Source organism: Trichoplusia ni (genome assembly GCF_003590095.1).
Source record: "Trichoplusia ni isolate ovarian cell line Hi5 chromosome 25 unlocalized genomic scaffold, tn1 tig00000987_group24, whole genome shotgun sequence".
Classification (NCBI taxonomy): Eukaryota; Metazoa; Arthropoda; class Insecta; order Lepidoptera; family Noctuidae; genus Trichoplusia; species Trichoplusia ni.
In genome coordinates this window covers 1-14,357 of record NW_020799900.1, presented here as the reverse complement: position 1 = coordinate 14,357, position 14,357 = coordinate 1, and the positions used below count along the sequence as shown (strand labels likewise).

At 37.6% G+C, this 14,357-nt stretch overlaps 2 protein-coding genes across 2 annotated transcripts; one reads left to right on the top strand and one right to left on the bottom strand.

Annotated features, from left to right (window-relative positions):
• Positions 1-360: 360 nt before the first annotated feature.
• Positions 361-9,372, bottom strand: LOC113506786 (translation elongation factor 2-like). The gene is given in 13 exon segments (XM_026889625.1): positions 361-511; positions 834-1,091; positions 1,767-2,159; positions 2,462-2,641; positions 2,919-3,110; positions 3,216-3,542; positions 3,632-3,778; positions 4,090-4,312; positions 5,915-6,050; positions 7,635-7,721; positions 7,724-7,831; positions 8,395-8,588; positions 9,132-9,372. Coding segments are annotated over 13 exon segments (2,499 nt in total). The 5' UTR covers positions 9,317-9,372; the 3' UTR covers positions 361-442.
• Positions 9,373-9,463: 91 nt separating this feature from the next.
• Positions 9,464-10,923, top strand: LOC113506785 (chaoptin-like). Its single transcript, XM_026889624.1, is given in 2 exon segments — positions 9,464-10,361; positions 10,363-10,923. Coding segments are annotated over 2 exon segments (1,077 nt in total). The 5' UTR covers positions 9,464-9,845.
• Positions 10,924-14,357: the final 3,434 nt, after the last annotated feature.

The window sequence follows — 14,357 nt, the reverse complement described above, 5'->3', positions numbered from 1 at the left end:
AACATCACATATTAAGAAATGTGTTATTTACCTTGTTCTAAGAAAGTCTCAGCATTGTGAGCAAATTTCATTGTGCATTACTACTTTGCATTGTGAGAATGAAAGTCTATCAGGTGCAGTGCATTGGATTATTCATCCCCGATAACGGTTTCCGACTTTCTAATAATCAATATTTTTTGCCTATTGGGTACCCATCCTTGACTTGAATAAAATTACAATATACTTAACACTCACACTAAAACAAAACAATAAAATCCTTCATATCCCGAAAATCAAATCATTGAAAACTTTTTCCATCAAACGCATCAGCTTAATTGAGGCGATACAATTCAGTACTATGTTTAAAATAATATTATTATGTTAACGTAAAAATTGTATAATGCGTGAGGCGCGCTCAATAATGTTACATATATTACAGTATGGATTGCATTAGCTACGACGTTTACAGTTTGTCAAGATATTGATTTAGGTCCGGGAGACCTTCCTTAAGTCCTTTCCTTTTCCTTGTCTCCTGTAAAGATTAGAGAAAAATATTGTTAATATTGTGTTGACATTTATATCATCAAAATTTACGAAATAATTAAGTTCATTTGTATCGCCCGTGCCGTAGCATGCGGTCCGTGGACATAAAGATAGAGGTCCTATGCAGCGTTTAAACACGGTCGAGCTACGATCTGCTTCGTTTGCACGCCGACGCCGTCTTAGCGAAGCGGCCGACAGGCGACCGACTCGCTATGGCGCGGCACGGGTGTGCCAGAAGATTTGCCACTATGATAGGCACATAACTAATTGAAGAAATATAATGTACAAACTTATGATGAATGAAATCGTACCTGAACGACGACGTAGGGCTTGGAGGCGGGTTCGCACGGGTCTCCAGGCAGGACCTGCCAGTGGTCGAACACGCACTGCGGGAAGGCTTGTCCACCAGTGTTGGAACGCAAGTCAGCGGTGAAACCGAACGACTCGTTGACGGGCAGGTAGGCCTTCACAACGAACATAGGAGTACCAGCGACCTGAGACTCCTCGAATACGTGACCACGACGTCTGTTCAGGACACCGTAGATACCACCCACAGCTACTTCAGGACACTGTTTCAAAAGTGCAAATGCAATAGTGTTATTATTTTATCACAAGTTCTTATATATTTGTACAAAAAACATTTCTTGAAATGTGTGATTTAAGATAATAATTTTTATTTTTATTTAATTTCGCAATTTTATTGTCACTGTTAGTGACTTATTGTAGTAAGTCCAAGCACAACTTGCTTGGAGTTACTTAAATATTTAAATTTTCTTTAAAAAATCAGCTAGTTTTTCAGATTGTTTGTTGATTGTGGATATTCCAATCAGTAAGGTAGTTATAATTTTGTTGGTGTGTTAGTTCCCCTATTCAGGCAAGGTGTATGTCGGGTGACGATGCCAAAACAAAGAACTGTTAATCTGCCACGTCTCGGAAAGGCGGAGCTATCGTGTGCATGCTAGTCCGCTCAGGAAAAACGTGGGGTCATGCTGGGCTCAACATTCACAGCAATGTTTTATAAATTTAATAGCAGTAACCTCGCAATCCAGTTTGCTTCAAACTAAACAATTCGATCTTTTTTGGGTCAAACAAGGTAATCAAAATGTTTTTTTATTTTATTTACTTCAATGGTTGTTGTCAAACTTGCTGCATTCAAGGAAGCTCTTTACAAAGATTATACATAACAAGAAATGACTGGATATACGGGGATACATGCATGTTACATACACCGGGATAGAACATACCTGGATCTCGCACAAGTAGACGGGCTCCATAAGCCTGGGTTGCGCGGTCAGCAGACACGCGTACAGACATCTCCTGGTGGTTGGAATGATTTGACCGCCACCTCTGTGGATAGCGTCGGTGTGGAGCGTGACGTCGTAAATGTTGAAGCGCACACCACGCAGGTTCTCCTCAGCCATGACTCCCTCCTTGGCGGCCCACTGGAAGCCGGCCACGACGGAGTCCTTGATTTCGTTGAGGTACTGGACTCCCTTGGAGCAGTCCACCATGATGTTGGGGCCGGTACCTTCGGGACCGAAGCACCAAATCTTACGGGCCTCAGTGACGTCGTATTCGTACTTGTCGGTCAGGTAACGGGCACGGGTCTTGAAGTCATCACGGGGGTTTACGCGGCCCTGATGAATGAAGAAAAAATAATATTTCTATACATATTTACTTTGATTATCTTTCTATTAGTTGAGAGAAACAAATATGATAAATGTATCGCCCGCACCGTAGCATGCGGTCCATGGACATAAAGATAGAGGTCCTATGCAGCGTTTAGATGCGGTCGAGCTACGATCTGCTTCGTTTGCACGCCGACACCGTCTTAGCGAAGCGGCCGACAGGCGACCGACTCGCTATGGCGCGGCACGGGTGTGCCAGAAGGTGAATGAATTGAGTTAGTTTCGTAAAATGAAGTATCTTTAGTAGTTACCTCGTCGATATCCTCAGGCAGACCGTCAGGCATGGGCTGGGCCTTCATGAACAGACGGTTGTGCTTATTGGGCGACTTGGACAGACACATCTGGTCAGACTCCTCGGCGACCGTCTCACGGTACGACACCACGGGGTCAGACTTCTTAATTGGAATGCAAGCGTGGTCCTCCTCCAGATCCTATATAAAAGCATTCCATTAGTATACACTTTCAAGTAACCATTTTTTCAGTTCAACTATAAAGTATCATAATATGTATCATACATTTATGGGGTTGTATACTACAATAGCTTACAACCAATTCCGGTATGAGGTATGCTATTAGTCCTCTTTGACACCCAGATTCTTACAAGAAGTAACTAGCAACACTGGGACTGTACATAGCATTAAAGATTGCATTGCTTTGCTCATAACACCTATTATTTTGCAATTTGAGAATGCATAAACATGGCCGTACCTTGAGACAGATCTCAAGATGCAACTCTCCGGCACCAGCGACGATGTGCTCGCCGGACTCCTCGTTGATACACTGCACCATAGGGTCGGACTTGGCGAGACGCTTCAGACCTTCCACCAGCTTGGGCAGATCAGCAGGGTTCTTGGGCTCTACAGCCACACGCACGACAGGCGACACACTGAACTTCATGACCTGTTCACAGTGAAAACTTTTAGCTTTTGTGGTCCAGAAATATTAAAGAATAAATATATATTCTATATCATTATTTTATATGCTGTTCTGATAAATGATGATTACCTTCATGTTGTGCGCGTTCTTGAAAGTGGTGATGGTTCCGGTCTTGACAAGGAACTGGTCCACGCCGACCAAACCACAGATGTTACCGCAGGGCACGTCCTCGATGGCCTCGACGTAACGTCCCATCATGAGGATGGTACGCTGGATGGTCTTCTCGTACAGATCCTCCTTCTTGCCGGGAGTGAAGTTGGGTCCCATGATGCGGGCCTTTTGGCCGGTGACGACCTTGCCGGAGAATACACGTCCGAAAGCGTAGAAACGACCCTTGTCGGATGTCGGTACCATCTTGCTCACGTACATCATAAGAGGAGCTTCAGGGTCGCAGGACTAAAAGAAACAAATTTGGTAATTAGTATTAATAAAATTACTCATAAACTTTAGGATTCTTTAGGATTTTTTTTATTCAGTATATTTACCTTGATACCAATGGCGGCCTCATCGTCGTGGGGACCTTCGTACAACATCTCCATACGGTACTTTTGCGCGACCACGGGGGAAGGCAAGTGGATGGCAATCATCTGAAGCAGAGCTTCACCAGCAGGGAGCCAGCTACGCATAACAACCTGTACGACAAAAAATATATATTTAGGAAAAGTCTTACGATAAAATAGTTTAAGGAAGTTATTAAGGCTTGTTTTTTTAAATATCTCATACGTTTATGGGGCTGCAGACTACAATAGCTTACAGCCAATTCCGGCATGAAGTTTACTTTTAGTCCACTTTGACACCCAGATGCTTATTTGAAGTAACTGGCAACACTGGGACTTATTTGAAATCATAAACTAATCCTGGTTATTCATTACGTCAGTTGCAATTGTCATAACATTTTTAACCTAAAAAAGAGGAGATTTATAGCAAATATTTATCAATATACCTTGAGCAGGGCCTTTCCATCCTTGTCAGCGTCTTCATGCTTGATGGTGACTCCGATCTTCTTGAGGAGGCCGTCGATTTCCTCCTTCTTGAAGTTCATGATGGCATCAAACACCTTGTAGATAGGGTCTAGCACATACATACAGAACGAACGCTTGTTGTCATTGTCCTTCTGCTTCGCCCACTTCTTGGTCTTGGCGTTGAAGAAGTTCTCTCCCCATAGCCTAGACACAAATTGTTTGGTTGTAAAAATAATATTCATTTTTTTAAATACACATTTTCGGATTTCTTTTCAAGAATTATTTAATTAACAATAATACTCATAAACAATACAAAATAATAATAACCATATCAAGCTAATTTAACATTTATTTCAAAACTATAGTGTTATCACAAATATGTTTTTATATTAACTAATGTATCTCAACAATCGTTGTAAAAAGTCAACAAATAACAGTTCACCAATCCCAGTTGAGATTTGTTGTTTGTCCCGGTCTGCCGCTGGTGTATAGCATTGAAACTTTACCCAGTATCAATGGGACGAAGAAGGGATCAACTCTTAAACAGTCTCTATTACTGTTAAGGCTTTGAATACAGAATTAATGATTTCAAAAGCATTAATGAGCTTATGACACCGCAAGGAAAGCCCTCCCACCAAGTGCATAAGACGACGAAATAAGAATGCGAGATAAAAATAGCCCAAAGCAATGACATTAAAATAGCACAAGTCGAAAGTGTAAGAAAATGCGAACCTATTGAATACTATTTTTTGAGGATCTATTGATGCAGTACTACTTTCGTAACCGAGCTGTATAGTGCAATGGGGTTAGATATTATGAAACAAGTTGCGTCAAGTCTTGGTACTTGTGAGCCTGACATAAGACGAGAGCATTTACTTCCCGTTACTAAAGGCAATACAAAATAAACCTTATCATCAAGAAATAAGTTTGATTTCCCGAGGACTGTTTCTAAACGAGGTCGGGTGTGTACAAATCAATGCCCGCAGCGCGTCATTATGTGCATCTGCAATGCTGCATTTGGTTGACTTAATATAGATCTTAGCCTTTTGATAATTTATGAAGATAGAAAGCTTGTAAAGCATTTTCAAAATGTCAAAATAAGAGAAGTCCTTTGCACTGGAAGACATTGGAATCCTTAAATTTAAAAATCAGATTGCCGCGGAAACAAAAAAATATGAGATTTACGACTAAGCCAAAATTAGAACGGAAGTGAAATTAGTTAGGTTTTCCCATCTTCATTATTTAGAATAGGTGCTTAAAAATAAGGACTTCGCCAGAAGCGAAAACACGTGTTCAAACATAACCTCAAAATACAGCGAGACTATCACCTCCCAGTCACCAAGCATACATTAGCGAATATAAAGCAATTTGTGGTAACATTATTAACCTTCAATAGCCAAAGTTATTAACGCATTTAAAATTTGTGCAATATATTAAAAGCGTGTTTGAATATGATGATGCCCTCTTTAAGTGCTGCGGATGTTTGCCGACACCAGGGCCTTATACCATTAACCAGTGTAGATGCCTTACAAAAAGATTTAGTAGAATTTTTAGTTTTGCCAAGGTAAGAAAGTTTAAAAATGAGGCAGTTGACATAAATTAGGTCTTTTAAATCTATACTGGTGTTAGCACTGTTGATGAAGCATGCGTTTATCCCATAGAACATATAAAAAACATACTTTCCTGTCGTTTAATTTGATTTTCACCATTATAATTGCTGAGTCTAGGTGGTAGGTTGCAGTCTACCATTAAAAATTCATTAATGGACCAAAATGTTGGCTCCAAAAATCAATTAACATTAATTACCTGTTCATGAGCTTGACGAGGTCAATCTTGAACTTGTCGGCATACATTTCAGAGAACTGCTTGAGGGTGAAAGCCCAGCCGTGGAGACCGGAACCGAAACCGACGGAACCCTTGCTAGGGTCCACACGGACCTCACCTGATTAAACAAAACAGGTTGAATATTATGTGTCGGGACTTGAAAGTTATTGAAAGCTTGGGAGGTGTTATTAAGTTGTATCTCAACCTTCTGTTGTATTCTTATTAATAATTTTCAGTCTGCTGCTAAACGAAATGTATATCTTCGTACCTTTCTGTCATCATCGATTTTCTTAAACCCTATATTGCGACAGTTACGCTAGTACATGTTAGTTGAAAATCCTAAAATACTGCTACAACGCTAAAATAACTAGCTCAGGGACGAAGGAGAATCGATCCATTGCAGTATCATTATACCACAGAAGTCAGTTACCGCTATATAGCCTCTTTGTAAATGGGTTTTGTAAAAATATTGAAATTAATAGCCATCGACGGAAAACATGTAACTCGTAGAAGTTTATTTTTATTGAAATTCATGAAAAATTTGGCAAGTTTTTATTCAAAGTAGGTTTTTTTTTGAAGCTATTATCAAAATGACACAACATAATATAAAGCACATCATGTGGCACTTGCAACCTTGGCGGCGTTATCAAGCGGATCGCGCGATTTACATCACGTGTTGTAAACATGCCGGATTCATACTAACGCGACAGCCACGTTTACACTATTGCCTCTCTTTTTTTTTTGTTATTTGCTTATGTGTGTATCTTGAGATCCTTGGTGGGCCGGTTGCACTAAGCCATGATAGACGGTACAATAACCACAAGGGATTTACAAATCACAAAAGGAACAACATACAGTGACTTGGAAGATACAGTTTAAACTAGACCCCCGATGACGATTTAATTTTTGGAAAATATTAACGATCAAGAAGCTTAGCCGATAAACGCTTGTATCTCATTTATTACACACATTTGCTTACTGTTCACGTTCTAGAAACCTGTTTTTATAAAAGCGATAGTTGAAATTAAGCGATATCATAATAAAAAGTAAAAGTTGAATAAAAAAGTTACACCCGCCCACCCCCATTTTCTGTCGACGTTTACACAAAGCTTTCTTGTGTTAGCTATTCGAAATAGAGTTGCTATTGCGTCACAGGCATTAAAGGGTAAGAGCGTAGGCGGTAGTGAGCCGTGGGTGTTGGGTACGTCATTCTAAAGCTATCAACACACTGCTATCCTTACAATATGGGTAATTTTGTAACATGTTTGGGTACAAAAATTCTACATTAAATTTTAGTAAGACTCAAAGAGTAAATGAACAGGTTATGTATGACAAATAGGCAATAGAGATTTACACTTTAGGAATATCTATGGAGTAATTTCATTAGTATGAAGGAATATGCAATGCCAGAATGACCTAGAGTATTGTACAAAAGGTTATCATAGGTTAACACTTAAACTTCACGCTAACCTTTACATTGTACACAAGGAGGATTAAGATACAACAGTAATGTCTCTTAGATGAAAATAACACTTAACCAAGTTTGTGGTTTCGAAAAATCAATTTACATAGTTAGTTAATATCTAGTTTTACAATATCTAAGTAATAATTTATTGCAAATAGTAAATATCAGTGTTGTGCTGACTACACAAAGTTCAACAAAGAGTTTAAATTTTTATCCATCAGTATTTGCCAAACTTACCCATGGGACCACCATCGTCGTTGTAGGTGGCGATGATTACGTTGACGTTTTCAACAATACGCTGGAAGGTCTGGTAGAGCTCTTCAGCTCCAACTGCAACTCCAGGAGAGCACGGTCCATCTTGTTCATGAACAGAATGGGCTTGATACGCTCAGCAATAGCCTGACGCAGTACAGTCTCAGTTTGTACACACACACCTAGGGAGGAAAATAGTTTTTAACCATATTCTTTGATCAAATCTGGATATGTCATTGAATGGTGGACCCAACTATTGCAAATTAGTTCTCCTACGTCATATTTGTTAAAATGCTGAAAAAGATAATGCATTGCAGGCTTAAGAAGAGATGGTGCAGAGGTTGGCTAATCAGGTGTTTCAGTAAAACACTATCAACTTTCACTTGATATTTGCAATGGTATTAAGACTTCCCGTCTTATCTAGCTGTGATAGGAGTGGAATTTAATGTCATTCAATAACAAAATTCAACTATGATATAGATTACAGTCATCAATGATTGCAACTTTCTTTGTATTTGATTTGACTTTCAAAGCAAAAAAAATATTGTGCAATGCTAAAAATTAAGTTTAGGCTATGAAAGTATAGTTAAAATAGCACTGTAACAATAACCCTAAACATTTCATAGAACAAAGGGACCAAAGCCTTAAAACAGTTCTGAACTAGTTTGAATTAAGTACTTATGAGATTTATGTGGGTTATAATAATGGGTTATTTCATTTAACAATAATGGTAGAGTTAACTTACCAGAGACACAGTCTACGACGACCAGGGCACCATCAGTTACACGGAGTGCAGCAGTCACTTCAGACGAGAAGTCAACGTGTCCAGGTGAGTCGATCAGGTTAATCAAGAAACCCTTTTCACTCTTCTCACGCTGGTCAGCGTTGGTAATGAACACCAAATCTTTCTCTTCGAGCTCGAAGAACATAGAGATGGCACTGTTGGTAAAATATAGGTGTTAGACAGGAACATAGCTAGAACTGTTAGTATAGGGTAAATTAAAGTAAGATCAGATGGCCGTTCTGAAAAATCTTCAAAAAGAATTCAGCTTTTAATGGTAAAGAACATTCATCATGTAGATTCATATCATAGTTTAGATGTGAACTTGTTCAGGGTTGTGTAACTTCAAGTATATTTAAATAATGGCAGTACAATGATGTGAATATTTCTAATACTTGTGCAACAGCTGTTATTGGTGTCTTTAGGTTGTCTATAAATTCAATATAATGACATGAATAAATTGTTATCACTTACTTGTAATGCTGATTATTAAGTTGCAAGTGGTATAAGCTACAAGTGGTAGCTATTTTTCTATTCATCTAGGATGTCCCAACAATTTAGAAACTGCTAACTTATACAACTTACTTGTAACCGAACCGTAGCGGTTAAGTTCAAGGGCACAGTAATTCGCCGACTCAGCGGCGTCCATGTTAGACAACAAAAGGTTAACGATTGCACCATGTGGTGTTTAAGGTACTCACGTCGACTTGATGGTGATACATCTGTCTTGCTCGTCCTTGCGCGTGTCCGTGAACCGAGTCTCACCGGCACGGGCGCCAGCAATGATACCGGCTTTGGAGACCAGCGAGTCGGTCAGGGTAGACTTGCCGTGGTCGACGTGAGCGATGACGGACATGTTACGGATGTTCCGCTTCTTGTCCATCATGGCACGGATCTCGTCTACGGTGAAATTCACCTGCGCAAACCAGAAAACATCCCGTCAACATACCCCACATCACAACACAGATGGCACACTTGATACACGCACGTTTCATTTTTGACGATAATTTTACGGTCGCCTTCATATTCATGGTCTTAATAGACTTATTAAGAAAAATTATGACCTGTTTTATAGATAAAATTCAGGATTTTACTGTTAAAAATTAGTCCAGTTAGTTTATACTATGTAGTTATGGTGCCTCTTTTAAATCAACCAATAACTAACACAAAACTAAGGCACCTATTAATAGCAGAAGACACGGAAAACATATTCAGTTAATTAATTTTCATAAACTTCATACTAATATAATAGAAAAGTCATTATTGCACACCACATAACTACATGACTCGAAAAGTAACACAGTGCCGCAATACACTAAGCTTAGACCGAAAACAAGAATCTCAACAAACATTATCTTTATATTTAACTCAATAATTAATTTCCATTCATAGGCCTCCTCATCACAACCCTTATCATGTTCACGGAGCAATGCACTGTGACCTTCATCAACAACAAGTGTCGCTACAACATGGTCTGCGTCAACACCCTTGACAACAACAACCAAGGCTGGAACAGATTCCGTCACGACCCATACAACAGACCCATGAACATGGACGAAGTTGACATGGAAGCCTGCTCAAGACACATAACGTACGGAGGATATGAACTAGACCCCGTCTATCTCGTCTTTCGTCACAAAATCAAAGATCTCGACACATCTAAACCAGTTCCGATAACCTACGATTATGGCGGACAAGGTATCGTCAACGTCATTTATTCCCTAGACTTGAGTGATAACAACTATGACTACACACCAGTTCTGAAGAGCATGCAGAATCTCGCGTTACTTGACTTGTCAAAGAACCAGCTGACTACAGCTGTACTGTCGAATTTGTACGCATTGAATAGCCTGAAGGAAATCGATTTATCATACAATACAATAAGTGAAATCCAAGTGAATACGTTCGACCACCCTTACAGTAGTCTGAACAAAAATAAACCTCTCCCATAATTACTTGGTAAAAATTCCGGATGCTGTGTTCGATAGGTTTGGTTATTTGGAAACTTTGGATTTGTCTCACAACTACATTGAAGGCTTGAGTCCATTTAGTTTCGAAGGCATCAAGAGTTTGTTGCACCTAAATATGTCAAACAACCGCCTTTCAGACATCAACTCTTCTCTATTCAGATTCAGTGAATTGAAAGTTTTAAGTCTAAGTAACAATAGAATAAAAAATCTAAAGCTAGTTGATTTCGAAAAATTAAACAAACTTGAAGTTCTTGATTTAAGCTCTAACGCTATACAAACGTTTGAATTTAATTTGTTTCAAAACATGCTTCAGTTGTACAGTCTGGATTTAAGAAACAATGTTCTAGATGTTTTAAACAAAGACACATTCACTAATTTACAATATTTAAGTAGTATCGATCTTTCGAGGAATAAATTTAAGTCTTTGCCTAAAGGATTGTTTAAAAATAAAACCGTAAATACTTTCTCTATTACGGACAATTTGTTAGAGGCTCTTTGTCTAGAGGCATGTTCGATGGTGTGAATGTTACAAGATTAGATTTGAGTAACCAATTTTTGTCAGCAATAGAAGATTACGCTTTTTGTGATCTAGTCAGACTTGATACACTGCTTCTCAATAACAATGGAATCAGTTCTATATCCAGTAACAGTTTTAAAACTATAAGAAGTTTGGAACAGCTAGACTTATCAAATAACCAGATAGTGAGTATCGATTTCCAGAAAGATGATCTTTCTAACTTACGGTCGCTCTTACTTAGGAACAATCGTTTAGCACAAATAAAACACGAACATTTTCTAGATCTAAGTAATTTAGAATATTTAGATCTTTCTGAAAACGCTATAACCCAGTTGGCTCCTAGTTCCTTTAAATCGTTGAGGAATTTGATCAATCTGAGAATTTCTAGCAATCCTTTATCTGGTACACTTGAAACCGATACGTTTGATGGCTTAGTTTCATTGCCTACCCTCGACATTTCTTGTAATCTGTTGGAAACCATACAAAATGCCTCTTTCAATGATATGGCTGAATTAAAAGAGCTTAATATGTCTAGAAGTGAAATAAAGGAGCTGCAGTACAATGTATTTGTTCATACTGGGTACATAGAACCTTGGACCTGTCTTACAATAAATTAGAGACTTTTTCTGTAAATATGTCTGAACTGGTTGGACTAAGTACGTTATTCTTAAATAACAATTTAATTAAAACTATTTTACCTAGTTCTTTATACGGTTTATCTCGTTTAGGCCGAATTAGTCTAGCTAACAATCTAATAGAAAACCTCAACAACGATACATTTGATAATCTTGTCGATTTACGAACGTTGATTTGTCGAATAATGAAAAATTAAATTTCCATGTTGGATTATTTGAAAGAACTAAAACTTGGAAACTATAAATTTGTCGGGGTCCAAACAGATATAGATTTCGCGGATATTAGTGATGCCCCGATTCTGGAAGTTATGATGTCTGACTCGGGTTTGCATAATATTAGTTTGTTGAATCTTAGAGGACTGACACATTTGAGCACTTTAATTTTGAGCAACAACAGTGTATCTGAGTTACTGCAGCAGACTTTTCAGGTTTGGGTACACTTAGGCACTTAGATTTAATTCACAATAAAATATCTTTCATTCAACCGGGAACGTTCAAAGACAACTCTCTTTTGTTAACTCTTAACATTTCTCATAATTCATATCAGCTATTGGCTACGGAATTTTCCGTGGCCTTATTTATTTAGATATTCTAGATTTATCGTACAATAATATACAGGATTTGTTAAGCGAAAGATTTTATGAAGTTAAAAGTCTCTCGCAGTTAATCGTGGATCATAATAGAATTGATTCTGTGAATGCCGAAGAGTTCGCAGGAACTAGTCTTGTAAAACTAAGTATTGGTGATAATCCTTTGCCTTGCCACATTCTTGTAAAACTTAAGAAATACGGAACCCCATTCAAATAACAGCTATTAAATTAGATGAACATAATGGGGAAAATATAGACGGAGTTACATGTAATAAGGATTATGATTCAGCACAGACGAAAGGGCCTGAAACTGTAGACAATAGAAATGATATTCTTATTGACATTAGAAATATCTTATACATGATGAATAACAACTCTAAAACAGTGAGAGAATCAAAAGATAATAACTATTTACAAAATTTTACAAAAGAACTTGAAAAAATAAACACAAGTAACAATGAAAAATTTTCAAATTTAGTCAACTTCAGTATGAACGTTGTAAATATAAACAATGACACAAACATGATACTTCAAAAAATCCTGAATTCTTTGAACGAAAACACAGCTGTTACGACAACGACTGTTTTCACTCCAATTCATAACGAAACAAACCATTGATTTCATTCCTTATGTAAATAAAGTAAAGAAGAATTGGAAAAGACAATAGCTGACGAAAAGCAAGGCGTTATTGATGAGATCGAAAAGAGGTTGTCTATGTACCATTATCAAACAGAATCTCTACCAACTAGCCCTAACAATGAGAAATTAGTTTCACACGATGTAAATGTTAATACTAAATCATTCTTCACAGAGACTTGTGTAGCATTAATATTATTAATCTTAGTCGGGTTAGTTTTATACAAGTTTTATAATCTAGGATGTACATTCGGAATAGATTGTCGTTTAGCACAAGGAATTGCCAGGCGCCATGGAGAATTCTGCATTGTGACTAGCAAACGACTTTCTTACGTAATATCAAAATGTGAATCGAGGAATTCCGTAATCTGTGGTGAAAATAAAACACCCTGTTCAGTTAGTACATTCCTGAAATGCTTTAAACTATGAAATGTAATCGGAATGGAATCGTTTATTTCGTAAAAAGGTGTGTTACGTAAGATAGGTTTTCATCTTAATTTAGACACTTAGATTCATTTTTTTGTTTTGAGTTTGTATGTCTATGTTCTTCTAGAGAATGGTGTCATAAAATAAGGCAAGAATTTACCTAAAATCATAAATTTAGGGATAAAATTATCATGTCAAGTTTGATTTGTAAATTTGGTTGTGCACGCATTTGTCAAAATCATATTTTATACATTAGGGTGAAAATGATCGACATCTGCAATGTCTAGCTAAGAAATTAGACAAAAATAATGAAATTTTGATCTATTTATTGACGTGAAAATAGGCCTCAGTAGTTAAGGAGTTGCAGGACATATTCAAATTAATTAATGCAAAAGAAAAAAGTCACTCATGAAATTTATCGGGTGTTTATTATTCGTTATATTAGCAACAAAAATACAACATTAGTAAATTTTCAGCTATTTATCTATCACGCTTTATGAGATATAGCCTGTTGGTGACATGTTTTTTGTTTGTTCTCACTAAGGTATTTAATCCTTGTGAATCTAGAAGACAAGCATTCGGGGATCACACAAATGCATGTCCTAAGCTAGAATCGAACCCGCGACACGTCGGGCACAGTGCGTTTGGCATAATGACCTCAACCACTCGGCTATCCGTGCAGTTAACCGAGCGCTCCCGACAAAAAAGGTGTGAGCAAACCATTTTAAACAATTATGATTGTCCTCACGTAGTTTATTTGAATAGCCTAAAAATATTGCAGGTGTCGGTGTTTGGGTCTAGATTCTCGAAAGGCGGATCGTAACTTAATTGAATACATTCGGACATTGTTGTTGTATCATATCGTACACCTGTCGAAAATAAAATAATATTATTGTTGTAAGATCACGTATTATTCTATGTTACTATAGACAACCTTAACAAATAGTCTTAAGGCAATGATAGTTAGACATATTGATAGCGATACACTTCTATACGTGATGAAGTACTAAATTAATTTAACAACATAACATGCAAGTGACTTCAAATAAACCATCAAGCCAAACTTGATGAATTTTTATGGACCAAATGAGAGCTATTTCACTTAAATGAAAACAGAATCAACGAAATCGGTTTATCCAGTACAAAGTTTTAA